At 39.2% G+C, this 24005-nt stretch overlaps 1 protein-coding gene across 2 annotated transcripts in view; it reads left to right on the top strand.

Moving 5' to 3' along the window:
• Window positions 1-24005, top strand: part of faf1 (Fas (TNFRSF6) associated factor 1) — a 118052-nt gene that overhangs the window by 57367 nt on the left and 36680 nt on the right. For both annotated transcript variants that reach the window (XM_088348810.1, XM_088348809.1), the window contains exons 9-13: window positions 5023-5118; window positions 5286-5409; window positions 5697-5760; window positions 8328-8409; window positions 17483-17637. In XM_088348810.1, coding sequence (XP_088204936.1) covers window positions 5023-5118; window positions 5286-5409; window positions 5697-5760; window positions 8328-8409; window positions 17483-17637 — 521 coding nt within the window. The remainder of the gene's footprint in view (window positions 1-5022; window positions 5119-5285; window positions 5410-5696; window positions 5761-8327; window positions 8410-17482; window positions 17638-24005) is intronic.

Raw genomic sequence — 24005 nt, 5'->3', positions numbered from 1 at the left:
CTTCACTTGTCACATCAAAGAAACAGAAGAATGAAGGTGGAACTTTGGGGTTCCATCAGCAGTCATTATATCACAAAACTGCCAATCCAAACAGTGTGTACACAAGAAAAAAAAAGAAACATGCAAAGAATGAAGGGAGAAAAAGAGAGGTAGATAAGAGGGAAAAGATTGGAGAGGTAACAGACGGGGCCCAGTGGCAGGGGTGTGCGGGGGGTGGTAGGACATTCTTTTCCTGTATCAGCCACTGAATGTTCGGACCTTCAATGCAAGTGTTAATTAAAAGAATCCAAAAAAGAGGAGCCTGGTCCTTTTGTGAGGAGATGTGGGAGAGGCCAATTTGTAGGGTGGCAGGGTGTTGCGGGGGAGTTAACCTCGTGCTTCCCCCCATCCTCTCATGCCCTGCGGCGCTTCAGCCTTGTTTCCACATTTTACCACTGAGCCATCCAGTCGCACTTGTGTCCCTCAACATCGGGAAAAGCCACGGGGTCAAAGCAAGGAAAGGGATTGAGAGGCTCTCCACTCCCTGTGTTTTTCCCCTTTCTCCTTTCCATCGCCGACCCTTAAAGCCCGCAGGCTGTTTTTGACTGGGGGGGAAGTGATCAACTTTATTTATACACTTCTAAGGGCCCTCGGACCAAAGCCCCTCATTGTGAGGGGTGTGAGGAAAGGGTTTACGGAGATCCTCTCCACAGCCGCTGTTAAGATTCTCACGTTTGATTGCCACTCGATGGGGGAACTCGGCGGAATAATCGGGTCCTTCTCCTCACATCATTAGGACTCAGGTTCTTTGTGTTGGTCTGTCTTAACACCTATGACATCTCTTGGCCCCACTTGTGGTTCACCTCTCAAATCAGACTTGTGGCTTGAGATTTCCTGATGAACTCTATTCGTTTAGTTTATTAAACATTCATAGACTGGTTATGAATAGAGTTGTGAATATTGAGGTAACTCATGATTCGATTATGATTCAGGAGTGTACAAAATAAGTAGAAATGACTTTTAAAACGTTTTTTTTTTCCAATAATTTTTCCCTTCTCTAAGATTTCAACTTCTCCAGTAGACCCCTTTTAATCCGTTATGAGGTGGGATCGCAAAGTGAAACTGCCATATAGCGAGGCATAGTACCCTATAGTAATTAGGTAATGCATCCGAACACCAGGTACCCTATATGAAGACATTCAAATAACAAAATCGTATATAATTAGTACTACAATTATAAATAGGATTAGAAAAAAACATTATTTATGGATAAGAATGTAAAGGAAAAATGAAATTGTATTTTCTTTTGGGGTGTTGTGACTTGAGCTAATTGAGTAGAGTAGCGGGTGGATACAAATGGTGAGAGGAATATGGTTTAGTAATAGTCCCGATAGGTGATTGCTTATGTCCTTGGAAATTAGCGAGGATAGCGATTTGGGTGCCTTCTTATTTGTTGATAATCCTTAGCTTTGTTTCCATGGTTATCATGTATTTGCTTCCCTCTTTAGCATCACTGCAAACTCTGGGACACATAAAGAAGAATACAGTACTGTACCGCAAATACAGTACTGTATTGCTGACTTGCAAAGTCTTTGAGAAGCAAACAATATTTTAAATGAAAAAAGAGAAAGGCAAGCTTCTTTGAGGCAAAGAAAAGCAGACTAGCATTTTATATGATGTCAACCAATAGCAGACAGGCATCTTAATTTAAAGACGTAACTAGTCCAATGCACAAAAACCGTAGATTTGGTTGCTAATTTTTGGGGTCACAAACTTTTTGGCCCGCATAATAATTGTATGGTGGGGAAAATTCCGGGAACTTCATAAGATGGCTTCTACTGTATTTATATCCTGTTCTTCTTTGGTGTTCCCAGGGTGTGACTGTCGAACGCTTACACTTACTACAAATTGGTAATACACACTGTATAAACATTTAGGACAAAAATAATCCCTAATTGGTCATTGGTAGATGATCCACTACTGGGGAAATAAATCCAGCCTTCAAAATGGGCCATTTTCTTTGAAGTAGACTACGTATAAAACATTACAAGGTTGATTTGAACATATACCCGTCATTTATTTTTCAATCATCAGCAAGTATTTCATTGATTTATCCTGTAATCACATCAAATAAATGAGGTTACTTTTATAAAATGCACCACCACGTGTCATATTTATTTTTGTTTGAAATATTCTCGTAAAGTTCATCCATCGTTCATGCATAAGTTCAGTGTTCTTGCAATGAAATGTTATTTTGCCAGCAGAGTGCCCTTGTGTTAATGGGAAGCATTGTTGTGATACTGGAGGTATCACAAATATAAATAAAACAAAAGCCACCATAGTGAAAGTTCTTTCTCAAAGGTTTTCTTGTAGCAATATCCCACTGTTGTTTTAAACAATGGTAAAAGCTAGCATACTTTTTTTTGCCTAATGAAAGACTTTTCAAGCTTTCTTTTGATGTGTCCTACGTCTGTATAGCTACAGAGCTACATTTTTTTGGGCCTTCGAAAATTAGTCAAAATGTCAAAATTGCCTGGCACCGAATGAGTTGAATTGTAATGCTAATAATTTTAACCTTGTAATAACATTTTAACTACGTAGGACTAACAAATAGGTTGTTAATGTCATGCGTATCAAACTGGTAGCCCTTCACGCTAATCAGTAACAAAACAGTAGCTCTCAGCTTCAAAAAGGGTTGGTGACCCACGGTGCAAACCTATTCAGACTCAATTGGCGTCGCATGTAATCGTGTCCCGCTTCAACCGCATCCAGCTGCTCTTTGTATGGTTCGGACAGATCACAGCACCTCTGCAGGGGACGAGCAAGCTCTTCTCCCCCTCTCCAGCCCGGCCTGCATGCCCCAACACAGTCCTCTTTTTTAGTAGTTCACTCTCCCAGAAAGAGAGTTTGCATCTGGCGTTTTCCGTATTCAATTTCACAATTAGCACACGTCAGTGTGTGTATCGTGGGACAATGCGGCATTCAGGTCGCAAGAGATGACAAGATAATGCTTCCAGTCAATGACGGCCATTAAGATGTTATCTTGTTGAGTCAAATATTGACTCAATTTTTGTTAAATGACTGCAATTATTTTCTGATCAGTCGTTTTTTGAAAAGCAGGTGTCTTTGGTTTCATTCTGCTTTGAGCAGCTTATATTGTCACTGTCCCTCAGGCCCAACCTTGCGGGTACCATTTGTAATGAGTCCCTGTTGCATTCTGACATTTTCAGTCCTGACTTTAAATTTAGCACCTCATTAAAGCGCTTGTTGTCAGTGTCTTCCGTTTCGGAAAAAAAAAAATCTTTTTTTCGAGAGAGAGCAGTTTTTTTTTTCAACTTAAAATATATTTGCTTATGTTTAAAGCCACAGGGTCTTTGATATAGAGACCCATAGCTGTGTAACAATACTTCATTTATTTAAATAAACCAAAGTTAATTTAAAGAATAAGCAAGACTTGTAGGTATATTTTTAATATAGCAAAGCTCTAGACACCCTTTAAGAAGCTGCCATGTTTGTCCTCTATCCTGAATGAATGTTTTGCAAAAGTAGACTGTCCAGTCGGTCCTTTTAGCATTTAACAGCTTCTTCTTCAGCAGAGCTCTGCTGTATTTCAGGCATCTGGCGCCTTTCACCTTCTACCGTTCTTTCCACAGTTTCCTTCAGTAGTCATTCTTGTTTGTGTGGTTGCAGCCTATGGCTCCTCGCCACCCGCTCTTTTTATTTTTTGCGGCTTCGTGTAAATGCGTCCATCAGTCTCACTTGCCTCGCACATCTGGTTAAGCAAGCAAACATTGCTGACAACTGTCAACCAGGCTGCTGATGCTTCTTCAAAACTTTCCTACGGTTTCCTTCTCTAGCCACTCATGCTATTCACTTGGAGGCTGGTTTACTGCTAGCCAAGGCAATGCATGATCCAGGGTCCCGACGCTTGAAAAGTCAAATCTTTTACTGGCCACATTGGTAGCTTTTTCTGCTAGTCGTTGCGTTAGCCACTACACCATCCCCGACCAACTCCAGCTATACACTCTTTTTAGCCGCTTCGGGTTTATTTAGCTTACTCGGCTCTGTTGGCATAAAGTTTTGCTCATTTTATAATGTACATTTCATTATTTCAAGCCATGTTTATCTCGTTTCTCAAAAAAGAAAACATCCCTAAAATGAGTCAATTTATTTTAGATTATTTTGCTCATTCTAAAAAATTATGCTTATATTGGAAACAACTCAAAATAAGCAAAACAATTTTCCATCTACCAGATTTTAGTTATCTCATCTCATTAGCCGTACCGCTTATCCTCATTAGGGTCGCGGGGGGCTGGAGCCCATCCCAGCCATCTCCGGGCAGTGGGCAGGGGACACCCTGAACTGGTTGCCAGCCAATGGCAGGGCACACACGGACAGACAACTCATTCGCTCATTCACACCTATGGACAATTTGGACCGACCAATTCACCTGAAATGCATGTTTTTGGAACGTGGGAGGAAACCGGAGTGCCCGGAGGAAACCCACGCAAGCACGGGGAGAAACTTACAAACTCCGCACAGGAAGTCTGGAGCTGGATTTAAACCCACGACAGGTTCCCATGACATGAACTGTGCCGCACAAGCGCTAACCACTGCGCCGCCGTGCTGCCCGATTTTAGTTATAAATGTTCTTATTTTACTTGAAGAACACGTCAAAATGTCTTGAAACTAGACAAGTAGTCAAAAACAAGCCATTATTAAGATTTTATTTATGTTTAATCAAAGCCACAAAAAAAACAAGTCCACAGTGTTTTTGCACTGCCAGTGAGGTCCTTCTTGGGTAATTGTCAGCTCAAATCGGAATTTGCCCTCATGTACGCAATAAGCAAAGATAACTATTGTAAAACCAATTGGCATAAGTCCCTTTTTGCTTTTAAAAAATGTTTATTTATTTATTCACTTACTTATTTCTAATTTATTGATTTTTCTTTATGTAATCATTAAGGTATTTTATTTATTTGTTATATTTATTTATTAATGTATTCGTCTATGTATTTTTTTTGTTTATTTTCCCTGTCTTAGATAACGCTAGCTGCCTCCGGGATCAACTATCCATGCCATCGCCTCACTGTTTGTCGGAGATCCTCTCCGGCCAATGCCACGGAGCCCACAGAGGAGGTATTTCAAATTCCATGCAAAATGTATCGACGGGACTTGCTGTGCCTTGATTACTTTCCTCCTTTTTGCTTTGTGTACATACAACCTGGTAAAACATGGTAAAAAAAAAAAAAAAAAAAAAAAAGACGCGGGCTGTTATATATATTTGTTGAAAACTTTATCAACAGTGCGCAGATGTCCACATGGTTAGCGACAGTGAGGGGGATGATTTCGAGGATGCTTCGGAGTTCGGCGTGGACGATTCAGAGATGTTCGGAACGAGCTCGTCCAGATGTCGAAAAACGCCAATGAGTAAGTAATTTTGTTGAAAATAAAGGTAGTGTACTATAAACCAGTGTTTTTCAACCACTGTGCTGCCACCAGTTCCCTGTGGCACAATAATTAATTGTCGTATTGTGCCGTTGAAAATTATCTAAATTGTGTATTATTTCTATTTACGTTACTTGGGGATGTAACGGCACCGACTGGTGGTGTCCCTTGGGATTTTTTCAATGAAAGAAATGTGCTATGGCTCCAAAAAGGTTGAAAAACATCTGCAAATCCAAAGTCTGACTGCAATTCATCTTGTTTTCGTGCAGTGACAGAGAATTGTGAGAATGAAGGTGATGCCTTACTGCACTTTACTGCTGAATTTTCTTCAAGGTAAGTTGAGCACCAAATACAGTAGACCCCTGGGAGATGACATGAATCCGTTCTGAGGTTGGGTTCCTAAGTCAAAATTGTATGACGGGGGTTAGAAACTTATGGTAATTAGTTCCAAAACCCCTACTCCAGGTAAAAACATAACAATTGTATATACACATTAAACACGTCTAACAATATAATAAGCACACAGTAAGTACTACTTATATGTAATATACGTGTAGTGAACCTTTGTTTGACGTGGGTTTTTTTATTTTTTATTTTTTTTTATTTTTTCAAAAAGTACCCATGATAGGTAGAATGCAATTCTTATACAATGAAATACTATATCACACTTTAAAACCAAAGGATAAAACCTTTTTCTCAAGGTTCAGGCTCATTTATTAAACAAATAGGAGTACTGTATAATTATTTTTACAGACAATCACTGTACTGTCAAATTAATTTCAAGCATTAATGTAGCTGAATGACCGTTTAGCCAATAACAATGCAGAACAGTCATCTTGTTAAGTTGACCGCAATACTTCACTGTATATAATTTATAAAATGATTAAAAACAAAAAACTAGATTTTATTTACTTTTAATGTGATGACAGCGTTAGTGGGTGGATGCAGAGGAGGATGGAGAAGGTGTGTTTGATTTAAGACTGATTTTAAATTCTTAAGCGTTAACGATCGGTTACAGCTTGGCATGGGTAATGACACCAGTGCCTTCTTTGTCTAACTTTAACATCTCAAGCTTCTTTTCCATTAATATCAACTTTTGGCTTCTCCATTTAGCATCACTGCAAGTATTGACCCTTAGCTAAACAAATTGAAGTTTGTTACACAAGATTTTAAACTGAAGGAGGGAAAGAGAAAGGCATTGTGGGAGGGAGTTCCACCAATAGTGTGTCGGCATCTTCATGATGCTGTGACCTGAACAAATAGCAAACCATCCTCTTATATGACGTCGACCATTAGCAGACAGGTTTTTTAGAGATGTAACTTGATATGTGCACAAAGACTGCAAAGTTTGAATTTTGTACGTTTTTGGGTATGCAAAATGATTTGTTTAGATGTAGGGAAAATGCCGCAACTAGAGGCCCAAAAAATATGATATTCAACATTGTAAAGGGAAAACGTCATAATGCGGAAATAGCATGTTTCGGGGGGTCTACTGTATCAATTTAAGTAATGACAAGGACAACTGAGTACTTCCTTGTGCTTGCTTTGGCCACTTGTTGTAGATGTTGTTTGGTCGGAAAAAAGGCATTAACTCCTTAGCGATCCGGTGGCCAGCCGGCGGGCTGCCGAATTCTTGATAAACTAATACATGTCCGTGCGATGTCAACAGTCACTGAAATGTCATGCCGCGTATCATTGGAAAGCCTGAACTCCTGGGATTCATTATAGGATGACCGTTTCCAAATTTACTTTTTAGAAAAACTCCATGATTAGTCTGAAACAAGATAAAACAGATAGCTTCCCGTAGTCCAGAATATCTTCAGCCAGTAGCAACCAAATCAAATGATGATTGACATGTTGTTTAGCCAATGAAATTCCCAACATAATCTTATGCCATTTTACCTAGTGTATTCAAATAGGAGCCCAAATTTTTTAATTTTTACCCACCATTATGACGTGCAAGGGCAGCTTGGCGGCGCAGTGGTTAGCGCGTCTGTGGCACAGTTCTGAGGTCATGAGATCAATCCTCCTGTGTGAATTAGCATGTTCTCCCCGTGCTTGCGTGGGTTTCCTCTGGGCACTCCGTTTTCCTCCCACATTCCAAAAACATGTATGTCAGGTTAATTGGCCGGTCCAAATTGTCCCTAGGTGTGAATGAGCGAGCGAATTGTCTGTCCCTGTGTGCCCTGTGACTGGCTGGCAACCAGTTCAGAGTCTCCCCTGCCCGCTGCCTGAAGATAGCTTAGATGGGCTCCAGCACCCCCGCGACCCTACTGAGGATAAGCGGTGCAGATAATGGATTGATGGATGGATATTATGTGCGAGCGTGCACAATCATTGATTCACAATGTCGAAAAAATTGGCCAAAGTAAACTACACCGTTGCAAAGGTTTGCGTGTTGTAAAAACTGGTCTTCTCCAAATGGCCACTTTTGGAAAGTAGGAAAATGTGTAAAATACAATGTTTATTTTTTTCAAATTGCGATCAAATTTTACAAGGTACAAGGTAAGGCTTTAAGCTGTTGGTCAACCTGTTTTCTAGCTAAGATGCCCATGCCACACTAAAAACCTTTGATTTCTCCGTGTTCAAACTCTGATTACTCAATCTTAGGAGCACTTGCAGTGATTATTTCAGTTTGGGACTAAACTTCAGAGTCTTACTTTTCAAAAGAGACCAAAGCCGTCCATATTCTCCATATGGTTCAAGAAGAGCATTAAATTGGTTACGCCTTAGATTGAGATTTTAGGTGAATTGCACAGGACATTAAGGGGTTAATGAAGCACTGTAACTTGAAAATATCGTAAAATAGGGATGCCATAATCTGGGTATCTACTGTATAACACAAACACACTCTGTGTGTAAGTGTGTGTTTTTAGTGTCTGAGTGTGTGTTTTCTGCAGATATGGAGAAAACCACCCAATGTTTTTCATCGGCTCGTTGGAGGCAGCGTCCCAAGAGGCTTTCTACGGCAGAGCCAGAGAAGTAAGTAACTTTCTTTTACAGAATTTTTGCTTTGTTCGTCAAATTTACAAAAAAATTAATCCAAGGCGCCGAAGCTCTGTCAAATTATGATTTCACCCCGGCGTTTATTCATAGATGTCCACGTCCTTGTCTTATTTTTTCAAAGCTTTTTGTCCTTTTGATGAGGCACGTATCAACTGACAGCTTGTGTGGATTACACTCTCATTAGATTGTGAGGACACAGCAAGATGTTAGGGGAGTTCAGATCACCGGGTAAATAGCGAGCGAGCTCTGGGGTGGACAGGAAAGGAAACTCGGAGATTGAGGAGTTGGGAGAGATAAATGTTATCACAGTGGATGATTGAGGAAAAAAACTTAGTTTCATCTGCTTTTCAATTGATCCCTTCTTCTAATCTGCTGCAATATGGCCGCCTTCTCCCCGGTGTTCGCCTTCACCCGTCGCCACATGGGGGGAAAATAATTTTCATTGTTTTTTTGTCTGTTTTGTTATAGTCCAGGGGAAGTATGATTTAGTCTGCCAACTGTGAGTTGGTTAGAGTGACTTTGGAGAAGATCAGAATTTGGGGAGAAAACAGAAGCTTTTTGAGCTGCTTTTTGTTTGTCCTCTTGTCGAAACCATCCGAGAAAATTAGGCCACAAATCACATTTCGGGCACTTACATATTTTAACGTTTTCACCACCGGTTTCTTTTTCCGTCCAAAGTATTTGCCATTTATTGAAAAGTCCTGTGGAAGAAACCTTTCACATTAAGACCATATTGCGTAAAATGGTAAGACATATAAAAAATAAATGTTGAGCTGTTAGCCGCTGCACCTGTGCATGCAGCCATCTCGTTAGAATGTATATTACATTATTCATCCATCCATCTATCGTCTACATCTTATCCTCACTAGCGTCACTCCGGTTCTGGAGCCCATCTTTGCTATTATCGTACAGGGGACACCCTGAACTGGTGGTAAATCATATCGAATATTATTAATTATTTCCGTATTAATATACTATCTTTAATTTTATTTAACTATATCTGATTTGGACAGTTGTACCCTAGTTATTATTAAATATGTATGTTTTTAAATTTTGTGTACCTTCACCCCTCTATCCCATACTTATCATAGACATAAAAAAAACACAAAACCATAATTTTTTTAAGGGGAATAAAAAAAACACAATTATTCTCTCTCTTGGAGATGTATTTTTTATTTATGTTTAAATTTGACATGAAAACAACAAATATTTAAAATTGACACATCAAGAAAACTATTACTCTTTAAATAACTCTTTAATGAACCAACAAAGAAGAATTTATACAATGAAAAATCTTTTATTTTTGAAAATAGTCATATAATAATAATAATAATAATTTCCTTGTATTGTCATTCTGTGTAACAATGTACACAGAACGAAATGTCGATTGCACCTGACCCGTTGTAGCGAGCCGATGCAGCCGCAGCCAACAGAGGGCGCCGCCGACCACTTTTTAAGTCTTAGGAATGACTCGGCCGGGGCGCGAACCACCGACCTCCCAGTCTCAAAGCGGGCGCCTTACCATCTAGGCTACTGAGCTGGTTATATATATATACATATATATATATATATATATATATATACACACAACTGCAATAGAATAATATTAATTCATAAAAAATGATCATTTATCAAATACTGTTGGTGTAGCATTATAGTATGAAGAAAGATTAAAAAACACATTTTGCTCATTCAATCATTTTTGGATTATCAACACTTTTCCAACAATTGAGCACAGTTGAGCTAATGCTAATTTCTCTCAACAAGTCTCCTTAAAAATGACGCTGAAACTGCTCTCTGGTGGATTTACTTTGCTATTGCATTGCTTCTTCTCTTTTGATTAACTGTAGCTGGCATTATTTTGTATAGCTTTGTCCTATGGCGCGTCTTCGCCCCTTACTGATCACCTATGTTCCCTCTAATTTTTCATGTATCTGAGCAAACACACAAGCTTCCTGAGCAAACTGAGGACTACTGTGAGCAACATCAGATATGCACGCTTTATTTTTAAATAAGTAATTTGGTCCTCTTAAAAAAAGACAAAAATCTGAAAAATGGGATGTGTAGATGTTATACAGTATGTGAGAGTCCTGCTTTGGCCATGGGAAGAGTCCTGCTTTGGCCTGGCCGAGGGTCCTGTTTTGGAAGATATGAGACATTCACCGTTCAGACATAACATTTTGCTCACATTAAAACATTCACTTTTTGCACAATAATTTGTGCAAGCAATACTACCAAAGATACTACAGGAAGACTACAATGGAAACATTACACAAACACTACAGAAATAATACTACAAGAATACTACACAAGTAATACTAAAAAAATATGACGGAAAAATTACTAATATACTTTAAAAAAATACTACAGAAATACTTCTATGGAATCACTACTGTGACACTACAGAAATACAACTACAATATTATGACCAAAATACAACTATAAAAATACCACATCGATTCCCCTACGAAAATACTACTATGGAAATACTGCTAAAATACTGCAGTAATACTGCTATGGAAATTTGAAAACCGAAATACAATGTTTTGCAGAGTAGACCTTTCTCACTTGAAAAAGAAAAAAATTTCACCCAATTTTACCGCTTTTTCTTCCATTTGCACATACTCCGTCAACCATTCCATCTTAAAAGAACTGCATTTCTTTTTTACTGTGGCTTGGTGAGTGGATGTGTCGCTACCTGTTCGTTTCGCCATGGAGCGGGGTTTATATTAGCATCTATTAACCTGCTAGCTAACTTGCACAGCGCATATAGGCGGGGCCCAGACGCAAGCACCGTCAATGCCATGATTGGCTTTGTACCGTAAGTGAACTGTATCGTATCATTGGCTAGACACCTGTCACTCACTGAGTGAGAAACAAAAAAAAACCCAATATTATTGGGCGAATTAATTAGATTAGATTAAGTCTAATATTGGATATTAATGAATACGTTATGTTGATGTTGTTTATGCGCTGGATGGATTTTCTTGTGCGCTGAGAATGTGCGGGCAGTGCGCAATTGCGCACGCGCGCAGCTTAGAGGGAACATAGCTGATCACGCAGTAAAGGACTGGTGCATGCTACACCTTATCTAGGCACTATGAAGTGTGTATTAGTGCAAGGATTATGTATCAATTTTGGACATTTACTATGATCCGTGCAGAACTTTAAGGTAGCGTTTCCCAGTTCCAAAATGTAATAGCAATACATCCATATTTAAATTGCAAATATATTTGTGGATCTGCAAAATACACGAGTCACACCAGGTTTTGTTTTTTGATAGTAGTGGAGAAATTGGAAAATTGGCTTTGAAAGTCCTCAAAAGTGCTTGAATTTGACCATGAAAAAGGTGTACAAACGCTGAATGTAAGTTACGAAGCTTCGAAAGCCTGTGTAGGTGAAACATGAGCCGCAGCACCGGGTAGAAGAATCGGTTTGACTAAATTGACTAAATCGTCACTAATAAAAGTGTCGTTGAGACACACTCTATCCGCCCTTAATGAAAATGCTTTGGGCCGCTGAGCCGAGCCCTCTCGGGGGGATCAGCGGTTAGCCAGAGCGAACACGGGGAGAGGGCCACCCATCACTAACCACGATCCACCCTAAATCCACATCAACGCAGCGGTTAATCACTCTAACCCCTCTCTTCGCTGCTCGCCACACACAAAGACACATCAAAATTCATAGCTGGCTGGAGTGGGGAACTCAGGGATTTATTTCTGCCAAGTATCCGCTTTTAGAATCCGGCAAGGGCCCTTTTCTTAGTCGAGTGGAAAGAGCATAACCGAGATGACATCTGGGATATTGATGAAGATGAGATGAGGAGCTGTGTATTACAGAGCACTGAATAATGAGTACTATTTTTCCCGCACTGTAAGGCACACCAGATCATAAGGCGTACATTCCAAAAGTAGTCTTTTGTGAAATATTTTTTAAATTTAATGTAAACATTCAATTATAAGATACGGTTGCATTAAAAGAAGAGAAAGACTTTCATAGAATATAAACAAATTGAAATCTGGTTTCACCACTATTGAATTGATTGATATATGGATACCGTATGAACTAGTGTTTCATTGTAATTATGCATTTCCTTTATGAAGCGCACTTTTGAATTTGGGGTCCTTTTTTTATGTGTCTATAGCCCGGAGAATACAGAAAGTATCATACGATTTGTTCATTTTACTTTTTTAAGACCTCGCAATAAATATATTTATTTCAATTGATTCACCTTTTTAAAAAGGGAAAATTTGCCATATTGTGAAAGGAAGGAAGGAAGGAAGGAATGGAAGACTTGGTTTTGATTATAGGCCTTTCACAATTGGTAGACACAATAAGATGACTAATCGCAAAAAAAAACCCTATTGTTGCAAAATATTATGGATTGATAATCAGAATTTATAATTAAAGTGTTGTTCTGTTATAAATTCTGATTATCATTCCTTAATATTTTGCAACAACGGGGTTTTTTTGCACAATACAGTGTCTGAAACTCATGACAAAAGTGTCTGAAAATTAATTTTTGGTTATCTATTTGAAATCATCTTTGGTCTGAAGGATTTTTTTGTTCCCAAAATGCTTTCTTTAATATCTAAGTTTGTTTGGCTATGTTTATTGCTTTCTTTAAAATTAATCAAAATATTTTTTTCCCCAATGTGGTTTGCTTTTTTAACTTTTTTATTATATTATTTGCTTCCTGTTTTCCTATTGATAGCCTATAACTTCTTGCTTCTGGAGACCAATTCTAATTTTATTTTTCAGAAGCATGCTATATTTACAAAGAGGCCTGTACACATCCCGGGCACTGTGACAATGGCCTAGTTCTTCTATGTCTTGCCCACATTATAAAGAGGTAGAGAGAATTCATGACCAAGTTGTGCCACTACTTTTAGATACATTTTCTTTATTATTTTTTAATGGCATGGAACATAAAAATAAGAAAACAACCCTGTACACATTATGGGCCACTCGACTGAGTATTGCCTATTATGGTCTAGTTCTTCTGTGCCTTGGCCACATAATGAAGAAGTAGAGAGGGTACACAACCAAACTGGGTACTACACTAACTTTGATTTTATTTGATTTTTTTTAATAGCATTCTACATTTAAAAAAATGTGTTTTTACACATCCATGGCCACGCAACTGATTATGGCAAACCTTCCCTGTGCCTTGCGCATATTAATAAGAGGAACAGGGGGGACACGACCAAAGTTGTGCTCCTACTTCTGTTGAAAATGATAATGTTAGGCCGATAGCTCTGACATCGTATTCAGATGTTATCGGTCTTATAACTATCGACCTTAAGAGTACTGTGCATCCCTAATAATTACATGATTTTATTTTAATTTGTTAGTTTGTTTTTTAATTAACACACAATTTAAATAATTATCTTATAGAATTATTGCAAAAAAAAAAAAATCAAGATTTTTTTGGGGACCTTTTGCCCAGCTTAAAGATTCTCTATTTGAATTTTACTCATGAAATCCAAACCAATAAGCGGAGTAAAGTCCCCAGGATTAAAAGTTGACGATGTTTCCGTTTGTTGGACGCAAGATGTTTTGAGGCAGCCTCCTGTGTGGCAACTCATTGATCGCAATGTGTTTTCCCACAGCGTCCGCAAGGTCATTAGATCAGTCATTCGAGCTCTTCAATTTTAAGTGTTTGCTTTTGCAGACTGAGCCGCGATCTGTAATACAATCACAGTCACTATCTGCTCTTCCGAGTCATTCCTGCTGCTTTCCATCGTGGATTTTCGTTTTATTTATTAGACAACATGGCACCGTGTCCTTGCATTTTATTCAGAAGTTATTAAACCAACATAAGACAAATTTCCAAACACCTGATTCTTATCTGTTGCTGTTTATACACCACCCACATTTTTAAAAGTATGATTGATTTCTCGAGATATTTCAGTGCCTGGCAATTGTCAGCGGTATCACCAGGATAATCCGATCCAGCCTGTGCTGTTAGATATATAACGGGCCACCTGTTATCTTTGCACCGCGTATTATTTTTCAGGATATTTTTTCCCTAACTGTTGAAATATTTACTTTATTTCTGCCTTTGTGGTCCGAAGCTCCGAGACAATACATCATTTTTCATTTAATTTACTGTCATTTGACGGCTATATACTTAAAAGTTCAATTTTTTTCATTGGGCCGACTGAACATATGGATCCATGTTTCTGCTCATGTATTTCATTTTTTTTCTCTTTGCCTCGCGCTCTCTTTTTCTTTGTTTTCTCTCACTCTTTTTCTCCCTCACTGCCTCCATACATCTACATCTCCCTACTTTGTCTCTATCGCTCCTTAACCATCTCTCTATCCGTCTATTTATTACTCAAGCATCTATCCCTACCTCCCTTAGTCTTTTCATCTCTATTAATGTCTCCTTTTCCCTATGTCTTTCTCTCTTTTACTTCTCTTTATCTTTTCATCTCTAGTAATATCACCTTTTCCCTATGTCTTTCTATCTCTCTCCCTTATTATCCATTTATTTATAGCTCTAGTGGCCGGTCTATCTCTAGATATTCTTACCTATCTGTCTCTCTATAGATGTATTTATCATAATAGCTATCACTCTTTTTATTTTTCCTGCTCTCTATTTTACTCTTTGTCTTGCTCTCTATCTCTTTCTTTATCTCTATATCTATGTCTATTTCCCTCTATGTATTTTACTTGACCTCTATCTCTTTGCATATTTATAGTTCCTATCCCTCTAGCTTTATTTTTCGCTCTAGCTATGGTTCTCTATCACTCTATATCCTACTCTATTTCTCTCTCGCTTTCTATTCCACTCTCTATCTCTTGTTCTCTACCTCCCTCTCTCAACAATTCTCTATCCCTATGTCTCCATCTCTCCCCCATTCCTCCATTTATTGATAGATATTGCTATCCCTCTCTTTCTCCCTCTCTATCACTCCATCTCTATTGTCTATCCCCCCTAGTATTGGTCGCTTCCTCATGATATCCCTCTATATCTCTCCCTATCCCTCAATTTATTGCTCTAGCCATCGTTCTATTTTTCTATTTCTTTATTTCTATCTCTTGACATGTCTATCTCTCCCCTATCCCTCCATTTATTGCATTAGCTATCGCTATCTCACTCACTCTCTCTCAATATCTCTTCATCTCTCTACATTTCTATCTCCCTTACTATTGGTCACTCCATCACTATGCCCCTCTTTTTTCCTCTATCACTCTCTCTTTATCTCTCTACCTGTTTTTCTACTTCTCCATCCCTCCATGTGTGTCTGTGTGTCTGCGTCTATCCATCCATCATTATTTTGAGGCTCCTTTTGAATATCTCTTTCACACACACCCACACACACTTGAAATTTTGCTGACAAACACACACATCAAGCTCAGGTTCAGGTGAGCAGGTGTGAAGAAAGGCTACGGGGGTCACTGTCCAACTCCGGTCGGAACCAGTAATTTATTTTCCCCTCCCCCCGCGCTACGACAGGCAACACAAAAGAGCCAACTTAAAAGCGGCGGGAGAACACAAGGCCCTATGGACAGTTTAACCAAGATGAAGGAGTTCAGTCAGCCCAAACGAGCACTTTGATTCGGCTTTGCATTCGTGCTAATTGAGCATGCGAATGCGATGACGTCACCGGTTTGTGCGACAGAGTTACAGGAAGACATTTGAACATGTATCGGGTTGTTGTCATTTTTTTTCTTTTTTTTTTAATTCCCCTCCATGTTGTAAAAGTCCACCCTTCCCATCTCACTCATTCCTCACTCAAGAGCGAATTTGCTTGTCTTCTCAGCGTGAGTGTTTAATCTTTTCAGGCGTTTGAATCGGCCCCATGAATGAGTCCCCGGCCCCTTCTCTCCAGGAGCCCCGGAGATTATTCTAAAGCTCTAATCGTTGAGCAAACACAGCAGTGCTCTCCCATTCCTATTTGAGAGAGGCCACAGTATAGCTCAACTTGGTCTTTCAAGCTCCCTCACATTTAACACCCTGTGTATTTTTTTTTTCTTTTTGTTATCCGCAGCCAAGATTACTACTCCTGAGAAAGGGACATTTGGACTCTCCCTGTCAACAAAAAAGAAGGAGGATTTTTTTTCTATTAGGCAATGAAGTGACATGTAATTTTGAGAGCATTATTTCTAACATTGTCCTTTGGAACCTTTTCTACTTGTTGGGTGTGTTTGTTTTTTAATTAGATAGTCAGCGGGGAGAACGGCGAGCTTATAGCACGGTGTCAATATCTTTGGATTTGGAGCTTCGTCAATATTGTCTGCCCCTGCCGCTACTAACCTGAGTAGGCTGGCATTTGCTGTCAAATAAATAAAGTCATGTGCCTGTTTTGTTTTTCTCATATTTATTTTATTTACATCACTTCCCCCACTTGATTGCGTGTCGTATTTGCCTGTGGTGGCCTTGCCTTTGCCCTCGGGAGTCTTGCCGTCTTTTCACCTGCGGGACAATTTTTTGGGGTTGTTCAACTCTGATTTTAGGACTGATCATATGTAAAGATTTCCAAGAAGCTCTCTGAGAACACCTCAGTAGCTCACCAGTGATGAATTGTGGTGTTTTTCTAGCAAATTTGATTTCTAACTGGCACGAGAAATCCATGACGTGGTCAGCGTCTTAAAATCTGGGCAAAAGTAGCCTAGATCTCATTTCACTAGTGTCTGTTTGGGTCTAAAAAAAATTCAAGTCCGATTTTTTTGGGGTTTGAAAACTGAAGCAAAATAATGCTATATTTTTGGTCAAATACCGATTTGTTAAAACACTGAATTGTTGAAGTGGCAAGTTATCGCTGTACATTAGCAATTCTTCCAAAATTATTTTTTAAATTACCCTGCAATGTATGTAAATCACTCAGAGGCTTTTTAGAAGGAAAGCCTCTCCTTTGTGGAAAACTCATAATTACAACCTGGTAATTGCATCATAAAAACATAGTATTGAGAAGTTATTTTAGTAATTCGCAACAAACTGTTTGCCCTTTACGCAATTTGGTAAGAAAGAAAAAAGCTCTCCACTTCATGAAGTTGGGTGATCGCTGTCTTAAATCTTGAATATTATTTTCCTCTACAGAGAAAGCTGTTGGCCATCTACCTCCACAACGACGACAGCGTCCTCAGCAACGTCTTTTGTTCCCAAATGATGTGTGCCGACTCTATCGTCACCTACCTGAGCCAGAACTTTATCACATGGGCCTGGGACGTTACTAAAGAAGCCAACAAAGCCAGGTAACAAAATCTGATCATGTGGGGTAATGGCTTTGTTTTACAATGTTAAAATATTTTTATTGGTGGGACCACCATATTATAGAAGACAAACAAGCCTGATTTCATAAGCTTAATTTCCCTATTCCTCACTTTTTCTCTCTGCCAATTTTCATTTTGAATATCCCACTCCCTGAGTGTTATCCCACTCCCTGAGTGTTTTCCCACTCGCGAGAACCCCTCCGAGTTAAGCCTGCCCTCTGGTAGGAACCGTTTAAGAAAGACTCTCACCCTGACCTCATCCCTCCATTATTTCTTTCAAGGGAATGCCCTCCTTCCTTCATTCCTCTCTTCTTTTCTCTCCCTTTGCTTTTTGCCCCAGCTGAGCCTTTTTTATTGCCCATTGAAGGCAGGCAACATCAGGAGCTTTTCATGGCGCACAGCTAGTCACAGCTTCGCCACTAACGCATGCATGCACAAATGTACGTTGCGTCAAGGCATTCTCACGCTCCCGGCTTGATCTGGAGTGACTGCTGATTGCCGTCAATCACGCGTCCGGCGACATTTGTGTTATGTGTGTGTCAAACCTGCTGATGCTGGAATGCGGCCACCTGGTTATAGGATTAATTATACACCAGTGCAGTTTCGCCAACTGCATGCCAGTTTGGTTGATCGAGTGCCAGTACAAATTGTCGCCCGTGAGGGAGTAAATCTGATATTTTGCGCTGTAGTGTTAACAAATATTGACAATTATCAGTGTATTAACATACTGTAGTCCAGGGGTGGGCAAACTACGACCTGTCTTTTTAATCAGGCCCACCAAATGTTAAAATATAAATATAGTATGTATAAAATAGTTTAAAAAGTACTAATAATGAAAATGATTTGAAATAGTGAATCTGTTGTCCCTATTGTCCGTATTAATCAAATTGCTGGCTAACTTTTTCTTCACTTGGTTTTTGTTTTATCAGGCGGTGAAAGATATTTTCTATCTATCAAATTATTTATCAACTTTAATGAAAAAAAATACACTTTTGAACTAGCCATTTTGCTTAAAAGGGGACACAAATATAATTGTTTGCTTTAATTATGAGTTTTTCAAAACCAATTTGATAAAATGGTCTATTTATGGATATATATATATATATATATATATAATGTGAATATAGATGTCTGCATGTTTATTTATCGCTGCTATTATAAAAAGACTTATAGTGCATCCGGAAAGTATTCACAGCGCTTCACTTTTTCCACATTTTGTTATGTTACAGCCTCATTCCAAATTGTATTAATTTAATCTCTTATCTCAAAATTCTACACAAAATACTCCATTATGACAATGTGAAAAAGTTTTTTTTTTTTACTTTTTTGAATTTATTAAAAATAGAAAACTAAGAAATCACATTTACATAAGTATTCACAGCCTTTGCTTAATACTTTGTTGATCCACCTTTGGCAGCAAACACAGCCTCAAGTCTTTTTGAATATGATCCCACAAGTTTAGCACACCTATCTTTAGGCAGTTTTGCCCATTCTTCTTTGCAATAAGTCTCAAGCTCAATCAGGTTGGATGGGAGACGTTTGTGCACAGCCATTTTCAGATCTCTCCAGAGATGTTCGATCGGATTCAAGTCTGGACTCTGGCTGGGCCACTCCAGGACATTCACAGAGTTGTTCTGAAGCCAATCTTTTGAGATCTTGGCTGTGTGCTTTGGGTCGTTGTCCTGCTGAAAAATGAACTTTCGCCCCAGCCTGAGGTCAAGAGCGCTCTGGAGCAGGTTTTCATCCAGGATATCTTTATGTATTGCTGCATTCATTTTTCCTTCTATCCTGACTAGTCTGCCAGTTCCTGTTGCTGAAAAACATCCCGAAAGCATGATGCTGCCACTACCATGCTTCACTGTAGGGATGGTATTGGCCTGGTGATGAGCGGTGCCTGGTTTCCTCTAAACATGGCGCCTGGCATTAACACCAAAGAGTTCAATCTTTGTCTCATCAGACCAGAGAATTTTGTTTCTCATGGTCTGAGAGTCATTTAGGTGCTTTTTGGCAAATTCCAGACGGGCTTCCATGTTCCTTTTACTAAGGAGTGGCTTTCGTCTGGCCACTCTACCATACAGGCCTGGTTGTCCTTCTGGAAGGCTCTCCTCGCTCCACAGAGGAACGCTGGAGTTCTGACAGAGTGACCATTGGGTTCTTGGTCACCTCCCTGACTAAGGCCCTTCTTCCCCGATCGCTCAGTTTAGAAGGCCGCCCAGCTCTAGGAAGAGTCGTGGTGGTTCCAAATGTCTTCCATTTACGAATAATGGAGGCCACTGTGCTCATTGGGACCTTCAAAGCAGCAGAAATTTTTCTGTATCCTTCCCCAGATTTGTGCCTCAAGACAGTCCTGTCTCGCAGGTCTACAGACAGTTCTTTTGACTTCATGCTTGGCGTTTGTGCTCTGACATGCACACTCAACTGTGGGACCTTATATAGACAGGTGTGTGCCTTTCCAAATCATGTCCAATCAACTGAATTTACTGCAGGTGGACTCCAATTAAGCTGTAGAAAGATCTCAAGGATGATCAGTGGAAAAAAGATGCACCTGAGCTTAATTTTGAGCCTAATGGCAAAGGCTGTGAATACTTATGTAAATGTGATTTCTTAGTGTTCTATTTTTAATAAATTTAAAAAAAAAACTTTTTCACATTGTCATAATGGAGTATTTTGTGTAGAATTTTGAGATAAGAGATTAAATTAAGACAATTTGGAATGAGGCTGTATCATAACAAAATGTGTGCAAAGTGAAGCGCTGTGAATACTTTCCGGATGCACTGTATCTCTAGTTTTTGTCATTTATTATTGTTTGCACAAATGGAATGTTAAAGAAACTGCATGGAATTTGGATGTATTTTCCTGCTATCTCCTGGCTTAAAATAATGTTTGCATCCTTACTGAGCTCATTCATTATGCCTGCAAGTATGTGCTTGTCTTAGACGCGCTTGAATAAACTAATTTCATCTTTGTTGAGGTTTGGATTGGCATTTGCACTGTACTTGAAGGGCTTTTATTGCTTCCACCTTTATTTTCTACGCTTACAAATAAAGTAACAAAAAATAAATGCAGGGACCAGTATGACGTCACTCTTTAGCACTCCCCTCAGCCCCCATTCCTTAAACCTAATGTTTTCCACCCCGAACAGCCATGATCAAAGTAAGATAAAGCAGATAGGAGCAGTGGAAATTAAAACATAATGGCTATTTTAATTCTGCTGGACATTAACACTTATTATATAGAGAAAATATTCTACTTTCGACTTTTCTAAGGACACTTCTAATGACGCATGGCCTCAAACCAAAAAAGGCCAAAAATTATATACTGTAATTATTTGTGTACAACGGTCTTTTTTAACCTAAAAAATAACTTTGGGTGCTCTTTACACTTGAGGTTTTACTGTGCTATACTATAATAACCTTTTAAATTTGATGTCGGTACTGTGTTCATGGTTTACGTTGTCAATAAACAATTTGAATCGTTACTGCTCGCATCAACAACGTTGTCACCTTCAATGCTTATTTTAAGTTCAGAAAAATTGAAAGAAAATTTTATTCTGGTTATTAATAAAAAATTAGAGGTGTGTGTTATAAACGAGTGTGTGTTATACTCGAATAATTATGGTACATATTTTAAAAATGGCAGTGACGATATGTGAAAAACACCTACATCCTCTTTATCAGGTTGCAGTATGTCCCCCCAACCTCCTCCTAACAAATAAAATATTACATTTCTGGTTTGCTTCAGGCTCAGGTCCCTCAAGCTCGGGCAGGACATTTTTTAGGCCCTATATAACTTCTACCCCAACCATTTATAACATGTTCAATTGAGCCTCAATGACAATGCAAAGAATGTAGCGTCAACTCTACATCGGCTGTTCAAAAGCTTGAGGGCAGGAGACACCTGCTCTAAACTAATGCAATTCCAAACCATTTTACTTGACTGATAAACATGATTGTCAGCTTCCAATTTGTCACACATTTCTGCCTTTTGCTGAACATCCAGACAACTAAAATAGTTAATGTTTCCCTGCAACGTCACCTCGCATTTCTCCCCATCAACTTGAGGACTCAAGCAGACCGGCCTTGTGTTTCACTGAGCACTTGAGGACTAATACGGTAGTAGGTAGACCTGCGGGGAGATATTTCCGACAGCTGCTTGGATGGAACCGGTTGCGCTGACAGCGCAATTTTTCTGAAGGCAAACGGACATGTTTAGATTGGGAGGACCATTTATTTTCTGTCTAGACAAGTTTCGCCTTCAGGTAGAGGGACATCCAGATTAGAAGTCAAGCGGGAGGAAGAGCATGGTGTCACTCTGCTTTCATAGGTGCTCATGCAAATAAAGGCCGCCGAGTTGCGTGATTCAGGACCCGGACACTTGACAAATTCAATCTTTACTGGCCGTTTTTAGTAGCTTCTAACGCTAGTCGCTAAAGTAAGCAGCTTACATCGGCTCTTACCCAACTCCAGTCATTCGCTTGTTTCAGATGCTCCAGGTGATTCAAGATGTCTCAGTCTTTTGCTGTGGCTGGTGATGGTTAAAATAACCTTAATATCCTGTTGCTGGCTGAAATTCATTCTTGCTCACGCAACAAAATATGGAAGTACAGGTAGTAGGAGCTACAGGCCCCTAAAAAAAGACCAACAAGATACTTTTTCTTCCCTAGGGCCATCACCACCCAAAACTAGGGCGCAACACTTAAAAAATATATATCTTGCCAAAAAATGGGTTTGCTGCTAAATATTGCATTGCTTTTCATTGCTCTTAAGTTGCAATGCATCATTTTTCATTGCACTATTACAGTTGTACAAAAAAAAAATTGCACTTACAACTTCAGTCCCCAAGCACTACCTTAAAGATATATTTGCCCATATATCCTGACTAATGTTTCTTTTTTTAGTCTTTATTACATGTTCATCTTGATTATCATGGCGTGCCATGTCTAATCTCAATACAATCTTCACAACGTTGTTATCAATAACAATAAAGACTATTCTATACTAAGTCGGCTTCCAAATTTTGCCAAGCCGTATTCTTCAGGCGTATTATTTGATTGCACGCACTTCAGCCACAGTCTAAGCTACAACTACCTGTGGTGGTAAATTAATAAACATCGTCAATTTAAAGAATGTTGAAATGAAATGAAATGGTGCCCAACTGCATTTTTTAAGTATGTTTTTAAGTATGTTTTTCAAGTTAAAAACACAATTTTCAAGGTTGTTATTGCTAAAAAAAAAAACAAGAACTGCGTTAGCACATTTCCCTATCAAGCAAAATTCCCTGGTTGGCCTGGACAGGATGGGCTCCACTAGGCTGTAAGACACATCACCGAAAATGGTGGCCCTACAACCCTAGTGGTTAAGGCAACCAACCAACCAGCTTGGTACACTCCATTCAAATTGGTTTATTTTTAACCCATTTGTTATTGTGGTCTGCCATATCCCTTTTCTGTTCCGCCTGCAGCTATCTTGAGTGTGCAACAGCTTGATTGGATGCACTTTGCCCGAAAAACATGAGCTTGTTGACCTCAACTCCATCTTAAATACCTCAACAATATCACCCTGAGACCGTTGAGAAATTGCAGCTGCAAAGGAGAAGACAAACTATTATGCTGCATTTTTACTCCCTCCCTTTAACTCCTGAAATTTCTCTCCCTTGACTTCGAGGTGGCTGACTAAAGCGGCTTTGCGTATTCCATGGGAGATTTGAGATCCAGTTACCCTTCATGTTAGTGTCCATTGTTTAGTGGTCTTTCATTACAGGTTAGAGTTTCTTCACCGGGCTATTGTCGGGACCTACCTGGGTCGCGCTCTATACGGGGATAAGTGTCAGGGCAAAGTGATCAGCAGGATTTGGGGTGAACAAGTGCTTCATTGCCCAATGCAGGTCACTTTGAGTTCAGCAATTAGATCCCTTTCACCTATTTGTTTCAGAGGTGCTTCTTTGAGTCCAGTTTTGTGCATTTTTCAGTGATCTAAAAGCGTATTCACACAGTTGTATCGTAAGTTAGCTTGGTTTGTAGCACTATTTGAGAATCCTTCTTTGACTCAGATGTTTTCAAGATTTGCAGCCCCCGCCCAAACGGCTTCCTTCAACTTCCTCACCCTCATCTGACCCATTGTCTCTCCTTCATTCCATTACATCCTTCTATTTTATCAGCCAGTTATTAAAGTAGATCTTATTAAAAGGCAGATGCGGGGAAGAAAAAAAAGTAATCTATATTTGCATTCAGTCTATAGCAATTCATTAATATTATGACATTTAGAAGGAGCTCACTGCGCTCGGCCTGCCTGCTACCCTTTTCTCTGCTTGAAATGTTAATTTAAAAACTTCCCTGTTTGTAATGGAATACC

The sequence above is a fragment of the Urocampus carinirostris genome, chromosome 12 (genome assembly GCF_059441175.1).
Source record: "Urocampus carinirostris isolate Australia breed hairy pipefish chromosome 12, RoL_Ucar_1.0, whole genome shotgun sequence".
NCBI classification, from domain to species: domain Eukaryota; kingdom Metazoa; phylum Chordata; class Actinopteri; order Syngnathiformes; family Syngnathidae; genus Urocampus; species Urocampus carinirostris.
This window is presented reverse-complemented; position numbering and strand designations above follow the sequence as displayed.